This window comes from Polyodon spathula, chromosome 25 (assembly GCF_017654505.1).
Source record: "Polyodon spathula isolate WHYD16114869_AA chromosome 25, ASM1765450v1, whole genome shotgun sequence".
Classification (NCBI taxonomy): Eukaryota; Metazoa; Chordata; class Actinopteri; order Acipenseriformes; family Polyodontidae; genus Polyodon; species Polyodon spathula.
In genome coordinates, this window is record NC_054558.1 from 23,564,982 (window position 1) to 23,586,352 (window position 21,371).

Consider the following 21,371-nt stretch of genomic DNA (forward strand, 5'->3'; position numbering starts at 1 on the left):
CCTCACCTTATACTGTCTGTAAACAGTTATTGTCCTCCTTGTTTGCCAAGCCGTGTTGCCTGTAGCTCTTTTGAAAGCAGACATCTTCTGTAATTTCTTGTGACATTTTGCCCTTGAGTAAATGAAGGGACGCAGACCAGACCAGATGGTTTAGGAAATCAAAATCCACACATTCAGGATGCGGGTCACAATGGAACGACGCGGTTTGCGGTGCAATCAGACACCGCTGAAGGAGAAGCCTGACTATGGAACAGAAAGTGTGGGTCTGAAATGGGCATGTCGTGTTTCCACTGGAAAATACTGGACTGCCCTTCCATGGGAGGATACCAGTTCTGAGACATTATACTGTAATTAAATACTGGACAAAAAAAAAAAAAAACCCTAAGCATTTTACATCTCCTGAGTGTGCAAGCTTCTCTTCCCTTCTACACTGTTTATGTAACTGTTATAATTCAGCACCGGTTCAGGTCCAGCCACCAGCCTCTTTGTGAAGCTCTCTCCAGTACCTCCGAAGCTCCTCTGAAATCTCTTCCATGTAAAGTCCTGTGGAACTGAACTTTGCATGTACTTATTTTCAGAGCTGCTTTGGCAAAGTGTATTGGAAATACCTGGACATATTTTATTCAGTGTAATTGCATTTTCAGATGCCTTTAAAAATACTTTTGCTTGTACTATTTTCTGCTTTCAACTGAACCCTGAAATGCCATATTTGGCAGTTCAGCATCTTTTACAATGCTTTACCATGCCTGCTTAAGATTTACCAGGCTTTCACTGCACTTTGCTATAAATATTCCATCTCTCTTACTAAATAACCCATACCTGCTGAGGGAGATCTCATATTAGCTGTGCTGTGCTGTAAACAAATGCTTTTTTTCATTTTTGTTTTCCAGACTTCCTTACTCTATGTTATGAGGTAATGCTTCATTGTCTGGGAGTATTACCCCTGTCTGTTGGGTGCTTACAATAACATTCATTCTTACAACAGTTCACTTGCGCTCTTAAACATGCTGCAGTTCTTCAGCCAGGCTTTTGAATAACATAAACACAAACACAAGGGTGCCATTCTGCAGCATTGACTGAAATAAACAGAGGCAAGGGCTTCATGTATAGCTATCTAATCAACATGTGTAATAGCTGGTTAACATTGATCAAATTGACAAAAGAGAAAACACACATTGACTTAATGATCTGTATTGAAAAAAATGAAACCCTTTGTTTCCAGAGAAGACTTAAAGCAGTGGACAGTGTTTGTCAACTTTCATTAAAACCTGCTGGGGTACCAAACGCAACCCTGCAAATGGTTGAATACGACTGGGATTATTGTAGGGTTACTGAACAGTGTTGTATTCCTTTAGAGAAAGGATCCATTTACTCTAAACTAAACATTATACATGTTTCACAATCAGAAGGCGTTAACAAGCACAGAAGGGTAAGGTGAACCCCCTTACATGAGTTATTATTAATCTGGTTAACATTAGCTAATGTACAGCCTTTTATCTTGAAGACAAACTTTAGCAAAAATGTCTTATTGTGTCATCAATACATACAGTAGCTTATTCTATTTAAACACACTGGGGTTTTATTGTATCTTTTTTACTTATTAACTCCTCTGCAGCTGAAAGAATCTTCCCATTCCTGCTCCAAACATAATTGCACAGTATAATAAGCCCTTTGAAATCGGAGAAGTGCAGCGGTTCTAAGAAGCAGTCGCCTCTAATTGACCGCCGCTCACCTAGCCCCGGGTGCTTCGAGACTCGCTCCCTGGAAGGTGATGTCGGCACACTTCATCATGCATCAGATAGAAACTATACACATTTCGTGCAAAATGTAAGGGTCATAACTATTGTATCTGTCTAAATGGAAAACAGCAACACACCAGCAAAGCGCACTCAAGCAGTCTGAGCATTTGCAATGGAGTCGACAGTTTGATATTGTGTGGAGGTCCTTACATGTTAGTGCATGCCGTGTAGATACAACCCCGCTATATAAATGACATTCAGTCGCTTACAACTTGGAACACTTACCCCTATGATGGGTTCATAAAATCTGCAGCAAATTCGTCGGAAACAAAAAAGTAAAAAAAAAAAAAAAAAAAAAAAAAAAAGCAGTCACCACTTTCTGCATCGTAAATAGATTTTACAGTATTATTTATTTATTTATTTTTTATGCCAATTCATTATTTACAGCCATTATTTTTTATATTTTGTTATATATTTGTTTTCTTTTGGTCATGTTTATTTAAATAAACGGATGTTTTTAAAAAGAAACATAAACAAGCTAGCCATCAAACCTGTAATTTAAAGCTGTGTCGTTAACGTAATCGTGTTTTTTTTGTTTTTTTTTTCTTAAAGACTGTACAGCTGTACAACGCAGGTCCACAGAGCTAATTAAAGAAGGCGACTGTACTTCACTACAGTAAATCCGAGTGCACGCTGCCAGCGCTCTCCAAACCGGCACCAGCGGCGCGTAGTACTGCGAGCGCACCATGTTCCATGCCCAGTCTTGCAGGTTGAAGAACTTGCCCCGATTTCCTGTCACATGGTTGGTAATAGGATCCTTGCTTTCTGCTATCTCTCATGTCTGTATGATTCCGATCAGCAGTGAGTTAAGAGACCAGATGTGTTTAGAGGTAGCTTTAACTTGAAACGCTCGCAACTTGATTTTTCAGATCAGGGAGGCGCTGCGTCTATAACAAGAAGTCACCTGCGACTCCCCCTGTTCAAAAAACATTAAGATCAAGCTGTGGGTGTCTTCACAGCCTGCAGTTTGGGAGATTTGGAGATGGATTCTTTCACTGTTTCCGTCCTCATTGTAGCTGGATTTATGCTCGCACTCTCTTCTGCACAGTTTGAAACGGGTAAGTTAATACACTTCTTTCTGGTTTTTACAGAAGCGTGTATCACATGTCACAGCATTGACCCATTTCACGTGAACGGGTTTCAATAGAATGCACTGCAGGCAGGACACTGCATTGGCTATTCTAGCGTGTGCATTATCATGCTGTACAACGCTTAGTACAGTAACTAGACATAGGCAGACTGCAACTTTTTATGACAGCAGCGCTACATGTTGGCTACACAAGCTACACAATTGATACATAACTGCAGTTTGCATATCCGTTTAAATGCGATGTTATTATTGACGAATATGTGAAATTAGCTATATTAATATAAAGCTATATTAGATGATTATTGTTATTTGACACACATGTATGCAGTGGAATCCCCATTAATTTGACACGTCTGCATCTACTGTACACTGTTCCGTTTAGCTCATACTGTAAATCATGGATTTTTCTTAATTCTGAAGATTATGCATGTCATGTTGAAACACAATAATAATAATAATAATAATAATAATAATAATAATAATAATAAGAAGAAGAAGAAGAAGAAGAAGAAATCAGATTTATATACAGTATAAAAAGATAAGTAAATAACCCACTTCTTGGTTTCAATTTGGTACCCCAGACACACAATTAGAGCTGGAAGTGGAAAATGATTACAAATGAAGACTTGCCTGCATGGATTTCTGGCTTTTTATTTGTGTTTTTAAATCTTCATGCAGTTTATGGCTTCAGCCTGGAAAGTTTGTTAATTCTGCATCAAACACAAGTAATAACCAGGCCTGTTACAAGATCACAGCTGTCAAAACCAATCAATAACAGGACTGAAGGATTGTTAAGAACTGCAATGCCCATATACTGCATAGCCCCTGTTTACTCCTTGCTGAGTCAATCCGTCAGTCCAGATATCACCTTTCATCTTTCGTTCAGTCATACTGCACGAGCATACCTCTCTGGGATAGCTTTTCTGAATTACACACATGCTACTGAATTATATATATATATATATATATATATATATATATATATATAATATATATATATATATATATATACACACACACACACACACACACACACACACACACAAAATAAATATATATATGTATCTTGAAATATTATATAAATAGTTTGAATTTGTTTCATGTTGTAAATTTAACCTAAATCCCTTTGTCTGTATGCTGTTTAACGTACTTTTGTTACGTACTTAATGTATATAGAGTTAATTGACAGAGTGAAGATGGCATGGAGAGAGAGGACTTCCCATCCTATGCATGCTGCAGCGTTTTGGGCTTTTTTTGATGCTTGTGCCATCTGCCAATCGGCATTAGCAGGTTTATGGGAGCAAGTGTTTGTACTGGTTGTTGGCTAGTCATGCTATTGTTCGTTACTTGAGGCTGAATAGAGCGGTCTGCAATTGTTTTCTGGAGTCAACGTGTTTGTTGTTGGCTACTGTCTGCTATGTATTGTAGTTACTTGAGGTTCATAACGAATAGAGCAGGCTTTGGTAAATGAAACAGACTGCTTAGGATAAAAAGTTTTAATACAAGAATCATAGCAGAAAGAAAAGATTTGTTTAATTTTAACACAGCTCAGCCGAGCTTCTTTTAAAGGAATGCAATTCATATTCCTTATGGGGTGTTGAAACTTGAAAATCTGGGAGAGTCTTGAAAGGAATCTACTCTCCACCAGTATACAAAGAAACCAGTTAATTACAGAAGGACAATATGGTGCAGACACATTGTAATTGAGTTCTGAAGCATATCATTACAAAACAAAACACAACTGGGGTGGTGAAAAATATTACTGTAGACTTGAGCAAACACACACACATGCACGCACGCACACAATCACACACATGCATGCATTCAAGACATACTGTGTAGGTTTACAGTTTAGCTTTACAACCAGTAACATTTTGCTTGCTGTAACAGTTATGAAGTCACCATTAAAACATGCACTTGATTCTGGAACTGCACAGTTAGGTCTTAAGGTGGCACCAGTGGCAGATTTTGAACTGTAACTTTTTCAGTATGAGAAGGGGGTTGGGACAAGACCAACACAAATAAAGGACGAACAATGTCATCCTGATCTTGACAATCGCCATTGCATAGATTAACAGAAATACGTATTGTAACTGGTGTACAGTTATCTAATGCAAAGGTTACAATATCCATTACAGAGAGCTCTAAAACACCTGGCTCCACCCAGTCCTGGTGGAGGGTAATGTACATGAGATGGTGCACAACTCATAATAAAGCAAAAGAACCAAAAGTGACCTACATTTACATTTGACAGATTCAAATACTAGTCTCTGTTTCCCTACAGGTTTTTTTTATTTTTTGTTTGCCAGCGCTGAAACTGCCTGGAAACATAGCGTGTGAGAGTTCTTTAGAGCATTAGAAATGGATGTAATTTATGTCTAAAGCAGATTTACAGTAAATTCTCCATGAAACGATTCTTATAAAAAAAAAAACAGAGGTGTCCTTGAATGCTCACATTTCATTTGGAAAATAAGAAAAAAACAAGCAAAAATAATCAGTGTGGTTTAAATATCATGTTTGTTTCAAGAGGGCCAATTATTTATTTATTTATTATTTATTTAGTAAATGCTCTTCCAGATGTTATTTTAATTACTTAAAGCCCACAATCACAAGAAACAAAGCATTGTATCTAACCAGTGGACCAAGTCTCAAGAGGTATGCAACATTTTGGAAAGGAAAAACTAAACAAATAACACAAGCTGTGGTTTACTGTACGCTTTCACTTGCAGGACTAAAATACAATAAAAAAATAGTTTAGCAAATCTTGTGTTGAATGTGTTGCCATTCACCATGTTTGTCTATTTTTTTCATTATAATAGAAACTTTTCAAAGTGATAGTTTGTATGAGCAGAAGGTCCTTAAAAATCAACAACTCTGTGAATCTGTGCAGCTTGCCACTTGCTTCAGTCATGTGACTCGTTAGAGACACAGCGATTGTTTCTCGTTTGCAGGGCCAATGTAATCCGATACCATTGCAATACAAATGGAGAAAATGTCACCTCAACACGTAAAGAGATCGTTAGATTGTATTTTCGCTTCTGGTAACTTTGTGCCATTTTAAAATTGACCCCTAGAGCCCTTCATCTAAATGAATGTGTCTGTAATGCACACTAAGTTAAGTTATGCCATGTCTAGTATGTAGTTCAACAATGTTCTAATGCACTGCACTTCCATTGTACGCTCTTTCCTTATTTTATTTTCATAAGTGCTTCATCGTTAAAAAGTGACCCTGCTCACATCAATCTAAAAGACAGTGCCAGCTTGTGTATGACAGCTAACATATTCTTATGCCATGTAGACAGAGTCGTAGCAAACACTTGCACTAAGTTGTTGTGATTTGTTACATGCTACACATTGTCAGGCTTTTTCCGTGTAAGACGACAGCTCTGTAATGAATCTCCGGTGAAAGTCACTTTGAAAGCAGTAGCAAGAGAGTGTGGTTTTTATTACTCGATATATCTGGCAGCCCCTTCTCAGTCTTGTCAAGTCTATTGGACTGCGGTTCAGTTAGGATTCATTTGAACAAACTGGGATTTCCGTCTTAATCTAGGGAGGTAAGCAACAGGTTGTGCGCCTGGAGGCGATGGATTCAGTCCCAGTATACAACACTTATATACCCACGCTATTTCCTCTTCTAATGTGCTAAGAAAACTGCGAAATCCTGCTTGCTAGTCAGGGATCAGAGAGCTAAGCTGTGACAGTATCCAGAATCTTCACAAAAGCACCCTTACATGTACCTGTGATTTTACACACCATACACTAAGTGCATTTACCCACCACAATTTAGTCTCAGGACCATTGGCCATTTAGATTTATGTGCTGCTCCGCGTTTAATCCACCGAATCTGTCTTCGATTATAGATCTCTCTGTTTTAAGTTACAAGCCTGTTTTATTTACAGATGTCCTCCTGCAGATTCCAGTTAATGGAAACAGAGGCATCTTTGTTTCAGAGACGACAGATCTCTGGAAGATAATCTCAGGTCATTTCACATGAATGTGTGCACATACTGTAGAGTAAAGATTCAGGGCAAGGAAGGACTGCTTCCAGTGGAGACAGGGCAGAGATCTCAGAGGAACGAGAGGGTCTGCTGCTCATGTATGCCTGTCTTCTCTCTCATGTGCTGGTGTTTCTGGAGTCACATCTGTGTCAGGGCTTTTAGAGATGGATTTTGAGTCTCAGTTAAAAAGGTTCTGGATTAACAGCACTGGAAGCAGAAGTGCTCTCTTATTCATTGTGAGAAACAAGCTTTCCCCAAAATTGTCTCGGAAAGCTGATCCTTTACAGATTTCCGGATGTTGAGTTTCATGTTTGAAACCCAGAGTTCCTTACGATTCTCTACTGTTGTTTCTGCTGTGGTCATACCTGGCAAAGTCTGCTTCTGAAAACACTCCTCAATGCTATGTTTACTGACAGAGAGGCAGATCAGTGCTGGACAGGATGCCTGCAGTACCGGCTTCCTCTCTCCAGGAAATCAGCCTTTAAAAGACTTTTCAGGACTCCGGAATAGATAGTAAACAGATGTTGTTAAAGTTGTGAAGTTACGCAGGTGACAAATTTCATGTTAGGAAAATCTAAATGAATGTGTATATCCCATAGCGATATGTGCAGTTTAGATGTAAGCGCTGCTCTGTGTATTATCCACCCTCTTTTCAGTCGAGTTTCCCTTTTCAGATGGTTTTATATTACAGACTAACCACTGAGGGCCAAATCGGGATCACTCCCCTCAATTCACTAGAGACCTAACCATGATTGGGAAGGCTTATCAGTGCAGCTTCACTTTACCAGCTAGACCTCGGAGCTTGGTAATATTGGAGTACTGCGAAGAAGAATCCCAGTACTGTGTGATCAAACACTACACCCCTGTTAGTGTAGAGTGATTGGTTTTCATCACTTTTAAGTCCCCCCAGTCTGAACTGATAGAGTTACCCCCACCTGCTGTCAAAGCAGAGCTGGCTGGCAATCAGAACCGCTTCTCTGCTGCGCTGCGTATGAGACGAGCATGAATGTTTAGTGCATGCCAGCGAATATTAGTACCTACAAAACCAACATCCATGTGGTTCTTGGTTTACTCTAGAAGGTATGACAGTTTACATTTTACACGAGACTAACATTAAAGAAGTCATCATCATTTGTTTAGTACATGGGAACTGACAATCTCTTACCCTGCTTCCCAAATGTAATGATTTCAGTATTTATGAGACAGAATTATCCCCCTGGATGGAACAGTCTGGTTTTAATTCATGGTTACATCATTCACAATGTACTAAACCTACATCCTAGTGTACATAAGATTATGCAGTTTCAGGATCTGTTAGAATATAGCAAGTGACATGTCTAGTCTGGCAGGGTTAAACTTTCCATTAACTATTAGTTCACTAACTATTAACCTATAACTTGGAGATAAATAACAAAGCTACAATGAGTGCATTTTTGTTTCGGAATAGATGTACAGAAGTTGCTGAGTTCACAAAGTCACTATGCTATGCTGTCAAAATATAGGCTGTACTGTTGGTTAGCATGCAGGTGAATCACTTCAGAGAATCCCATATAAGCTGTGGAAACTGTCTGATCTGAAGGGGCTGGGTATGCTTCAGTCATTTTCAGAAACACAGAAATTGTAGCTTTAATAAATGCTGCTAATTGACATTAAAAAATATTTGCAACCCAAAGAATCGTGTTGAAAGCTGAGTTTCATGCTGTTGCAAACCACTTGAAATCTTTGGAAGCCTTTCAAAGTCAATGTATTTTTTTAATACCTTGATTTCTATGACAGTGTGGGATGCAGCAGTATTCCTATTGAAAATATTTTGTATCCGCATGTATCGGTCAGTATAAAAGGGTTACAATACCAACATAAATAAATATATGTGTATGTATGTGTGTATGTATGTATGCAGTATCCAGAATGTTAAATGTGTACAGTTTCCTAGTATCCTAATAGTCTCCCCTGTTTAATATCTTATTCTGAATGCTGTGTTTGATTCTCTATTGTTGTTTCTGCTGAGATCATTATTTGCCATGCTTCCTAACGGATGCTTCGGAAAAGACTCCTCAAGGCTGGTGGAATCAGTGCACTTTCTATCAATACACTGCCCTGCAGTCAGCCTTCAGCACATCAGTGCACTTTCTATCAATACACTGCCCTGCAGTCAGCCTTCAGCACATCAGTGCACTTTCTATCAATACACTGCCCTGCAGTCAGCCTTCAGCACATCAGTGCACTTTCTATCAATACACTGCCCTGCAATCAGCCTTCAGCACATCAGTGCACTTTTTATCAATACACTGCCCTGCAATCAGCCTTCAGCACATCAGTGCACTTTTTATCAATACACTGCCCTGCAATCAGCCTTCAGCACATCAGTGCACTTTCTATCAATACACTGCCCTGCAATCAGCCTTCAGCACATCAGTGCACTTTCTATCAATACACTGCCCTGCAGTCAGCCTTCAGCACATCAGTGCACTTTCCATCAATACACTGCCCTGCAATCAGCCTTCAGCACATCAGTGCACTTTCTATCAATACACTGCCCTGCAATCAGCCTTCAGCACATCAGTGCACTTTCTATCAATACACTGCCCTGCAATCAGCCTTCAGCACATCAGTGCACTTTCCATCAATACACTGCCCTGCAAACTGGTCATGTTTTGAACTGCTATTGAATGAGGATGGGAACATTCCCATGACTGCGTGTAACAGAAAACATTTCTATTCATTGCGTCTTTCTAATTGATGCAGTCCTCATGAAAGGTAATAGTATGACAGCCCTATTGACCGAAGCCATCTGTTTGTCCACAGATCACACTGCACAAAGCCCTGCCATTAGACCTAAAAACTATCACCCTTAACTAGAGGGCCCTCCTTCATTGCAATTAGAGGGCCTGTCAGCTACTAAAACATTGCCTCCTGAGTAGCCTGAAGCCATGGTCAGGTAGAATTCCTACCACGTCAAAGTACTGTTGAAAATATTGAAACCAGATGTGAGCAGAATGCCCTGGATATTGCATTCTTGCTTCAGGTGAATAGGGTTGTGTTGTTGCTTACCACACAACGAGGTCTCAGCATAATCTTTACTATTGGATTCAAATGAAGTAAACCACACTTCATACAGGACCCTAATGCTAACATTAATTCATGACTGATAAGCGTACATTTTAAAATATCACCAGTCAAACATACCCAGACTTTACGAATAGGAGACGTGTTAGTTTGTACAGAATTATATTTGAATTACTGACACTAAACCAAAACTGTCTTGGGGTTTATAAAAAGCAAGCCTCTGTCATGCAATGCATTTATTATGAAACCAGGCATTGTTTTTCGTCCTCCATACCACACTCTTTCAATGTGCTTCAGGGAGAATGAAGATGCGACATACAGTACGAAGGTCAAGGTCATGACATAAAACAAAGAAACACATGAAAAATGTATGTGAACTGCCTCTTCAGCTGACAAAGCTCAGCTTCAGGGAGAACACACGCAGTCCGACTTGTTATAAAGGTCTGGAACACTGCATACCAAGGGCAACACGGTATGTTATTAATTGCAGTGAAACTTAACACCACGACGAATGGATACTATAGACATCAATGTATAAATGACAGGGTTCTAGCCAGAGAATTTCAATTTCGCTGCCATCTATATTTTTTGTCTCATAGACCATTTGCTTAATCACTGCAGGGCCCTCATTGCAGCACCCACATCCACTGCATTAGCACCCATTAGCCACATTACACCCATATCTTCTGCCACTGCACCCATATGCCCATTAACCGCTGTAATAACCTGACTGCTGCTACAGCCACCAGCGCCATTTTAAAAGTGCTTCTAAGAGCTTTACTACAAAGGCTTTCCCAAATGGGGTTTAAAAAGCTGAAGTCAGCCGTCACGCTCACCTCCTCAGACTTGTTTGAAGTTCCTTTTTATCAGCTTTCACAGATTGTTATTTATTTTGATTTGTTTTCTCCTTTGCAAAAAGAAACGGAAATTAAAATGTGCCGTCATTGGCAAGCGACTCTGATCAGGGATGTTTATTTAAAAAAAAAAAAAAAAAAAAAAAAGTTGATGACCTTGTTTTTGCTGCAGTTGGAAATAAATGGTTTATGCTCATTGCACATCCTTCTCAAACTGCAGTTTGGTGGTTTGGCCAGGGAGCAGTGTTCTAAATTCTAAATTCTTAGAACAAACTTGTGATCATCAGAGATATCACAATAATTGTGTTTGACATCAAAACATTTGCATATTCCTTACACAGTACCAGCAATGCTCGACAGTGAGTGAATTCATTAATTCACTGACATTAAAGAACACCGTCAAAAGCCAGTAGCGGGACCTCCTTACTGGCACAATCTGGCAACTTGGGACTACTTGCATTCCTTCAATTGGCATCCTGCTAAAGACTGAGGAGAGGCCTCAGGTTCCTTTTTTTGTGAGTTATTAGTATGGCAGGTATTTAGCGTGGGCAAGCATACAGTATTCTTCAATTAGCTGCAGGCAAGAGCTTTTATTTAGTTTCCTTGTTTCATCTTGCAGGAACCTGACAAGGACAGCAACTACCCACCCCCCCCCCCCCCCCCCCAATCAAGAAACCAACTTAAAAACAACACTATAATATGGCAATAGTTAGCTGTAATCCCAAGAAAATAATTGCAGGAGATTAGTTGCAAAGGAAGAATCCACTTTTTTGCTTCTGCTTCTGAGGGATTTTGCCCTTCACGCAATGGTGGTTCTGTTTTCAATCAAGGCCTCTGATCAAACCACAATAAAGCCATCGCATCATGATAGAAGGGAATAATCAGAGGCAGAGTTATTACAAACAGAGTCCGAAAAAAACAAACACATTATGAGTGGGGATTGGGAGGCTAAATACGTATTCCAAGTGGTTGCTGTTTTGAAGACTTTTTGAAAACTTAAAATGTCTACATTTTTTTTTTGTTTGTTTGTTTTTTTTTTTTTTTTTTTTTTTTTGCTGACTGTCCTTCACTGCAATGATATGGCTTCATGTAACCACTTGGACCTGCACTGTCCCCAGATCAAGGCAAGACATGGCATGTACTGTGTCAACCCCTGCTGTAGCAAACAAGCAAGCAAATTACCTTTGGATTGGCACCATTAGATCCAGACCATTAACACTCAGCATGCTCAGCACCTATAAGATTAATACTGTTCATCTCTTACCATGCAGAAGATGTAATGGCCTTCATTCATTTGTATAATAATGCATAAAGTAATGGTTCAGTATGGCAGTACTGTGAGCATTCTGACAAGAGAGGACACATGAGGGTTGAACTCCAGCTTCAGCTCCATGTACAAGTCTTCTGAACTCATAGACAGGGAACTATCCGAGCCACGAGTAAATAGTAAACACTTTGAATAGACAGTTGGGAGGGGGAGCAGGTGCAGGCCTGGAGCCCTAATAAAACATGTCAGGCAAAATAAGCTGTTGTTTTTAGAGGAGACTGTAAATTGTCAGAGGAGGGTGACGGTTTGTTTGATGTTAACAGACTGCAATTATTGAAACTTAATATCTTTGCATTGGTGATGGATTGCAGAGAAGTACCTGTCAGGAGTTGAGAGTCCTGACTGTGAAGAGACTAAATCACTGGTACTTTAATTAGGGCTCTCAGCTCTTGCAATGATGAGATGTCAGAGATTCAGTAGGCAGCACTCTGCATAATGTCTCATGAAGAGTGACATCATGCATGAGTGGCATTATGTGTTCATATTAAATGGTGATAGTTTATGTAATCTAAATGTATATAACAGTTCTACTTTTTTATATAAGTTCTTATTATTTCTTTTTATGCATAATGAATTCAACACGATGCTATTCACGTTGAATTAATTGTGCATTTATTGGCATTGTTTATATATTCTTATATATATATATACACATTGGCTTGATTTTACATGCATGCAAACATCCTTCTAGTAATTCATTTGAACTTGTATGAATTGGCAGCAGTGATTATAGATGTTGTAAAAGATCCATCAGGTATTCTAATTTCCCTTGAATGTAATTAGGAGCCCATGCACTGCTGAAAGAGCTACTGTCCTTTAAATAATGCACCCAAATCGAATGGAGCCTTCTCAAGAATTCTATAATGAAGATGAACTGGGGTAATGACCTCAGACCCTTTGATCACATTTCTCACTTCCCTAACTCTGGCTTGAAGATAGAGACCCATGTTTAAATCATTATCAAACTCAAAGGGTTAACCTGTGATAGGACTTCAAACAAGCAGTCCTGCTTGCTCTTTCAGAGGGGGTGGCAAGGCAACTAACAAGCTCTTCCTCAGGCAGTCTGCACACAGAAAGCAAAGCTTGGCTCAAGGAATAAAAAAGGCTTTGGCTCGAAGAATGACAGAGGATTGATGTGTGTTGGATGCCAGACCATCTCGATTCTGAACTCTTCAGGAAAGCTGTAAATACCCTCTAGGTACGAGTCCTGAACCTGTGGTTTCTTGAGGGATTCGTGAATTATGCTACCGGAGTCCTCAAACCATGGAGGTCATTTTGTTTTTCTAGTGCAAGTGCAGTATTAGTTTTGGTATAAAATCATCTTAAATGATCACAGAAAACAACTGATCCAGAGCCAGAAGTTCTTAGGTCTGAGTCCTAGTTCCTCCACTTGCTTTGTGTTGATGACGGTCCTGTCCTGGTTCGTCTCCTTGCTTTGTGTTGATGACGGTCCTGTCCTGGTTCATCTCCTTGCTTTGTGTTGATGACGGTCCTGTCCTGGTTCGTCTCCTTGCTTTGTGTTGATGACGGTCCTGTCCCGGTTCGTCTCCTTGCTTTGTGTTGATGACGGTCCTGTCCTGGTTCGTCTCCTTGCTTTGTGTTGACGACGGTCCTGTTCTGGTTTGTCTCCTTGCTTTGTGTTGATGACGGTGCTGTCCTGGTTCCTCCACTTGCTTTGTCCTGACGACGGCGCCTTCTCACTCTCTCTAAACTGGCACTCAAAAAATATGATACATTTGCAAAGAAGCTCTTGAACTACAGACTTGTAAACTTCATATGATAGTTAGCAATTAGTTTGTGTGGTGGAGCACATGTTTATGGAATTCTGAGTAATACCATGAGCAGATCATTGGAACGAGCGGGGAGGCAAACTGTTTTTGATTTAGTAGAAAATATGTTGCTTTGCAATCTGAAAAATAATCGCATAGCCAAAAAACCCTGAAGCCTGTCTTTTACTGATTAACTTCGTCAACCTTCAAAGGAAGTGCAGCTCAGCAGCTTGGAGATATCGTTTTCTCAACGATCTGATCTGATTTTCGAAGATCTAAGTCAGACTTTTTGACATAAGAAGAAACTTCTGTTGTTTTTTGCCACAGTGAGTCTGTTACAGCACAAGAGGTTTCTCATGCCTTGGTCTGTAACAAACTCCTACACAGTTCTTTTAAAGCACCAAGCGCAGTGAACTGTCTTCAAACACTGTTTGTGTGTAATTAGCGTTTTGTTGTGCAGTGTGTATTTTATGAGCTTGACTGGCTTATTGCTTTGCAGTGGATCTCATTTTAAACCCGGTACTGGGTGGAGTGGATTGAAGCGCTGTCAAGGTCCCATATGTTTGTAGTTCCATTCTTTTGAAGGGTTCAGTCTTGCATTACATGCTGCTTTCATTTTGTATGTTTTCTTTTGCTTTTTTAATGCTCGGTTATGGTGGAAACTAATGTGAGGGAGATGAATGAATAAATTGCATTGTGGGTGAAAAGATTAAAAAAAAAAAAAAAAAAAAAAAATATATATATAATATATATATATATATATATATATATATATATATATATATATATATATATGTGTGTGTGATATAATGTGTATGTATAATCAGCAATATATGAACGTACATCTATATTTAAAAAAAAATACAGACGTGTCTGGTAATATGTGGTTCTCTGAGTCTTTTGGTTTTGCAAATCCAGTGTTTCCATGTTTTCTTTAACTGATCCCCGACCCACACCTTTCCAGACTTTGCATTGTCATTGCATGGCAGGTTAATGACCTGTGCTGCATGCACCTTGTTCTGCAGAGTGCTACACGGCGAATGGAGAAGATTACAGAGGCAAGCAGAACCAGACCTGTCTTCACGGAGGGAAGCCCTGTCTGTACTGGAACGAGACCTTCCAACACCCCTACAACACAATGAAATACCCCAACGGAGAGGGGGGGCTTGGGAAACACAACTACTGCAGGTAATTCAGTGCAATTCAGACCTGTTCTGTGTCTCACGAAAGGGAATTCATAAGAATAAGCAGTCTTTACTGTATAAGGTACGACACATATTTAATTCCCTGGAAAGGGTTCAATGTTTTTGCGTAGAATGCCAGTCCAGAGGAGCAGTGTGTCATGTTTCAGGGCTTGCGAATATGAGTGAAATATGTCTTCTTGTTTTGTAAATATTTGCATTTTTTCTGGTAATTTGATCCTGGGTCTATTCAGTACATAACAGGATTTCAGTAAACTGCACACGCAGCAGGAAGCTGAGCCCAGTGGTTTTGGGTTACCCATGTGTTCTCTTCGGATCGTCCATATGGTGTTGTGAAGAGTGCAGAGTGCAAATTCAGAATATCCAGTAAGGTGTGAAACATTGGAGCTCATTTAGACAGACCCACAAGCATTGAAACTAGCTACTTTATAGGACTTGCCGAAGTTTTAACTCATCATGATGCAAAGCTTTAGGGATTTTATTACTTAATAACTGGCTGTTAATGCAGATCTGATAAATAATTGCATCTAAACAAATTCACAGTGCTGGAGTAGTCTGCAGCACATCTTTGTTCACAGTATACACCTAGGCAGGTGGATTTATAGTTATGCTACCTGCTGTATCGACTTTCATTGAAAATAGAAGAGATTTGCTTGAGCAAAATATACAAGAACAGGCCTCTTGACTGATGACCAGAACTGTCCAAGTTAAACAGAGCTCGGTTCAGCCCAAAGCTTTTTCAGCCAGGTATGTAAGTTTATAAACTGTATTAACCAGGTGGGCTTCCAGACCTGAAGGGCACACAGATTAGCTGATTTAGTGAACTTCAGTGGATAATATTGGAGAGAAATATAATTTGTATCTGCTCAGTGTAAAACTTCAAAACACCATTTGTAGACACTTATCTGGAGAAGCTGCCAAGTTGTTTATTTGAGATTGGATGACGGTCTGTCTACGAGAGAGTACTCAAACCTACAGCAGCTCACACAGGCCCTTTAAGGATGCTGTAAAAGGCATTGAAATAAACTGTCCCGATTCTGGTAAACTAAGATTAGGGTTACAGGTTTCTGAATACAAGCGGTAACATTTCAATAGGAAATTAGATTTTGTGTGAATCTGTGTTCAAGCTTAGATTAAAAGAGGCTGTTTCCTTCCAACACCGCCAACCGCTGCCCTGCTTGGAAGCAATGCTTTTTCTTATTGATTTTATACCTGCCGCAAAACAATTAACATTAAAACAAGCTCCTCCCAACAGGAAGCAATATTCAGCACAGCAGGTGACTGCTGGAGGATTTCTTTTAGCAACACAGCTATTCAGTTTCTGACTAGTGAACATGTAAGCCAAAAAAAAAAAATTAAATAAACTGCATGGTCGTCTGATGAATGTGAAGCTGGGGCCCAGATGGAGAGTTTTTTTTTTTTTTTTTTTTTAATGATTTGTTCTTTCCATAACGTTAAAATGGGATGGTGGCACCCTGGTGTTTTCACAGGCTTAGATTTAGAGGAAATAGTGCAGCGTGAATATGATGGAAGTGATAGAGTCCGAATGGTGGACGGAAAATGAGATGAGTCGGTGTGGGGGCTCAGCACTGGAGAACATGAGCTGAGGCCCTCGCTGTGCATCACAGCCTTGTATCAAACCACAGCTGACAAAGGCAGAGCCTTCCCACTGTGCATCCACCCTTTTTAAAAGGAGGGTATTAATAATACTCTCCTGGGAGATGAGCCACTGGGAATCGTACTGATACATGTTTATACAGAAAAAATACAATGAATCAGGTAATATATCTCAGCACATGATTCAACACGTTCTGTATTGTGTGTTTTAAGCATTTGTTTTACAACTTTCTGTATTGTGGGTTAATCATCCATTTTATTCATTTTTTAACCCTAAGCAATTAATTTGCAGTACAGCAATGTTGCAATTGTGCAAATAGCTTTCAAACTGACAAATAGAGCAATATAACATAGCTTTTATAGCTTTCAAAGTTGCTTTAAATAATATGTTCTGTAAGAATGGGAGTACAGCTGTTGAGCCCCGAATGAAGTCCCAACAATACTATTTAATTAAAGGCAGCACAAAACCCGAGATTCCTTGGCAGGTGTAAATCTGCAGAGGCAGGAGCTGGCCTTGGTGTTTGTTGCAAGAATACGACTGAAAATCTCCTGGGGGAGTGTTGAGATCACAGTGCTATTGTTGGCTTGCCTCAAGCTGTTTGACTTGAAAGAAAAACACTAATAGTTTATAGTTTATTTTTATTGCATGTCATAAAATACCTAAAGCCAAAAAAGCACTGGGAAATTGGACTGAGAAAAGAGCAGATGAGTCCCAGCATATGAATGTGGTCGCCATCGTTTTGTGTCGTTCCATTAGCATGGGTGTGTGCATGACACCTGCGTTATACAAACAGCATCGGTTTGATTTTAAATTCCAAAAATACCACTAGCAAATAAGGATGTTTGTGGGCTGACTATTGAAAGAGTAATGACTCCAAGGATGAATGTGTGCTGAATCTTTAGAGGCATTTCAGGTTAGCTACGCAATAAGAGGCTATGTGTGGCCAATCCCCAGACATTATTATCAGTAGAACTGTTACATTTTCAATTACATTTTGAAAATTAAAAGTCTGTAAATGCTACAGCATTCAAGGGAACAAAAAGTGGGGATAACTGCAAAATAAAACAAATACATCTATATGGAAGTTGCTGTTGAGAAATTGACACAAAGCAGCTGGTTTCTGGTTCTCCAGGTTTTAAAGCAAGTTTTCATCCAAATGGCAAAGTAGATGGAACACTGATCGTGTTTTTGACTGACTGATGAACAAGCTTCCTGGTTTGAGCAGCGCCGGGTCGACCTGATTAGACTGAGGTAACCAAACATCCTAAATCCTGCTGAATGAACTCTTGGGAAACAGACACCATCCTTTAAAGAAGTAGAAACCTGGCAAGCCTCTGTCCAGGTCCATTACCTCCTTCTTTATATATACCTCCAGAGATTACATAGTCCCTCCTCGAAACTCAACCTAGAACCTGGTTGTCTTCCTTTATTGAGGGATTAAGGTAGATGGCAGCAGTGTTTTGTATTCATGCACTAAGTGAATCAGAGGAGCTTACCTGAGCTTTGCCCTACTATCATTGAAACTGCTTCTCCTAGTCCAGGGGCATGAACAGCTTTCCTAGTCTACTGTCTTCCTGCTCATGCTTGCACTATAAAAGATCCACACCATAAAGCAGCACATTGAAGCAGTAGCCTTTTACCTTGCAGCCTTGGGTTCAGTAGCTCAGGACAAAAATGAAGGATTTGCTGATCAAAGACGAACCCCAAGCTGCAGACTATAGGTCATGAATAGTCTGGACTTGAAACTACGACTGAGCAGAGAAGGGTTCATGATTAGCAACGAACAGATGGGTTAAGGATATTAGAAAACTCAAAGGCCCCTTTGACACTCCGATTGTAATTCCTCGCCTCCCCTGATGCCGTTGACAAAGACGCTCCCAGCTGGCTGTGGCGGTCTTTTCTCTGGGCTGTCCTTTCTGGAGTGGACACGGATGACTAGGCACCTAGGCGCTGGGAGAAAAGGGTTTTAAAGAGGAAGAGAAGAGGACTGTCCAGGAGAAAAGGAAAAAAAAAACAAAAAAAAACAGGGGATTCCAATAGATAAAGAATTTTCTTTTTCTTTTGGTTAACTGTTTTTAATTTCTCCATTCCCAGAAACCCAGACGGTGATGTCAGGCCCTGGTGTTACATTGCTGATCACGAGGACAGTGTTTACTGGAAGTACTGTGACATTCCCACATGCCAGAGTAAGTGTCAACCTGAGCATCCCTTTATTTCAACCCCCGCCTGATGATTTTCAAGGAGGATAGCGCTCCGTGGAGCTGTTTTAACAAAATGAGCACACTTATCCTCTCAAACTGTTCTGTCACAAAGTGTGAAGCATTAGCTGTAACGCCATTAAAAATAAATTACTGTTTGGGCAGTGATGCCTTGTAGCCATGACCCCACTGAATGCTGTGTGTGAACTTGAATCCTCACTTCAAGATCTCAAAAAACCAATTAAATTCAAAACTAATGTCCCAATCACCCATACACCCTTAGTGGAAAAATACATTTTTATCCCTGGACAGGCACATCACACTTAAAAAAGAGCCCCGGTTGTTGAGGGTTTGTAAAACTGGGGGTCCCACTCTTTGTCTGCTGTCAGCATTGCCCTCTTCTCATTCCAAGAGGAATCTGTGCTATCCCTTTGCTAAGGAAGGCACTGTGGCAGACTCAGTGATCTGAACTGGACAGCGATCGCATTGCTGTTGTTATCTTTTGCTGCACAGCACTGCACCAGCTGGCAGCTGTGCAGCCGCACAATCATTAATGAGGATTTCAAATGTATTGGGGTCAATTTTTCATTTTTAATTACAGTTACAATTGACCGACTTTGCACGTGGAAGGGCCCTTTTTCATTTTTGATTATCAGATCCCGATGTTTGTTGAAACTGTGAGATTAGCCCCATGCAGGAGATACAGCAGGGTGATATTTCTGCTGCCCTCACGTTTTTTTGTAGATCCCATTGTCTGTGGTCTGTCCTCAGATTCACAGCACACTGGCTGCACTGCCATGCTTCCTCTGGTATTCCCCGGTTCTGTTCTGGAGGTATCTCTTGCATCCTTGTGTCTTGTGCCTGGACCATCAGTTAAAATCCATCTGCAGGTTTCATTCCCTAATATACTGCTGTATGACTCCCTTCAATCTATGAGACAGCCTCTCTAATTAGAGGTCCATTGGAACTGTGGCTGCTTATGAATTGAATCTGTTCCGCAGCTTTGACTGTCCTTCACTCTGGAGTCACAGCTTCTCCTTCCTTGTTTGGTATACCACTGTGATCTAACAGTTAGACCGTCTTCGTTCTTAGTTTATGTAATGGGTTTCCTGGCTTCTGGTGTTTTAAAACCTACCTACCAGCCTGCACTCTTTAGCTCCTCACTTCCTTTCATGAATCTTCATTCATAAAAAAGCCAGCCTTATTGAATACATTCTCTGCCTCTTCTTGAAAGGAATCATTAGCTAGCACAGTGTCACTGGCAGTGAACAGTTCGTGTGAGATCAGGTTCCTTGCCTCAGGTACTGGAGGACTCTGCAAGTATGAGCAGACTAATGAAACAACAACAAGAGACAACAGGATCAGCAAGAAAAGAACCAGGAATGTAGTGAATGGACCCTTCGGGGTTTTTTTTTTGTTTTTTTTTACTGTCTGCAAAACAGAAGGAGGTGAAATCTGTGGAGAATAAAAATAAAAATAAATCTGGTTTCCCCCACCTTACTTTGAACAAAACAAGACCCAATGTTAACTAAGAAACCTTCTCTTTCTGTCTTTGTCACAGTCACTTTCTGTCTTTGTCACTGTATAGACTAGACTGGAAAAGGCAGTTGTATTTGGGTCTAATATAATTGTAAAAGACAGATGAGTGAAAGTTTAAAGTTCACTAATTCAGTTCTAAAGTCGTCACTGAGTTGCTGTGTAAATTCTCTGGCCTGAAGTCAAGCAATTGCACAAACTGCATTAACCTTTAGCGGCTTCCACTTTATTGTTTTGGCATTCAATATACTAGCATGCGTGTTATACATTCTAAATATTTATACTAATGTATTGTAACGTGAGATACAGTGCAGCTACTGCGTATTGCATCTTTCTGAATAGATCATTTTCGGAATGTGCCACATTCACAAGGGTTCTCTTTGCTAGTTCAGAAGTAAGTACCCATCCATCTGCACCCTTCTGGGATGTTGAGGACATTTGCATGAAGGCTGGGGATTGGATAAGCAACTAGGTGGATGATGCATGTAGGGATTGACCAGTTTCAAACAGAAGGTCATAACCTAAACTACAGAGCTAGCACTGAAGTGCCTGCTGACTGCTTACGTACTGACACAAAGGAAGGCTTATTTTGTGAAGGGAAAGGCGAGGGGGGGTGGCTTAGCTGTAACATGTTTAGTTACACTCATATAAAGCAATAAAGAAAAGGATTGGTCTTAAAATGATCCTAGTACGTAGGGGTCCGTGAATACACTTTTGGTTTATTTTTGTTTGCTGTTTTTATTGGCGTGATTCACTTTAATTTCAGTTTACCTCAGACTCAAGCCTGCCCCAGAGGGAGCTCCATATTGGGTCGAGCTTGAAGAGTCTCCCTCATGCCCATCCGATCTGTGTCCTCCTTGGGTTTTTTTTGATAGTGCCTTCAGACACCCACAGGATCTGCACAAAGGGGCATT

The 21,371-nt window shown here is 40.1% G+C and overlaps 1 protein-coding gene across 2 annotated transcripts in view; it reads left to right on the plus strand.

The window, feature by feature from the left end:
* The first annotated feature begins 2,228 nt into the window (after positions 1-2,228).
* The window catches only part of LOC121299475 (kremen protein 1-like), a 29,083-nt gene continuing 9,940 nt past the window's right edge, over positions 2,229-21,371 (plus strand). Inside the window, exons 1-3 of one of the 2 annotated variants that reach the window (XM_041227184.1) lie at positions 2,229-2,857; positions 14,929-15,091; positions 18,818-18,909. In XM_041227184.1, the coding sequence (XP_041083118.1) occupies positions 2,782-2,857; positions 14,929-15,091; positions 18,818-18,909 (331 nt within the window). In that variant the 5' untranslated portion in view covers positions 2,229-2,781. Of the gene's footprint in view, positions 2,858-13,047; positions 13,333-14,928; positions 15,092-18,817; positions 18,910-21,371 lie in introns of those variants that run through there. The other variant, XM_041227185.1, reaches the window with a different exon arrangement.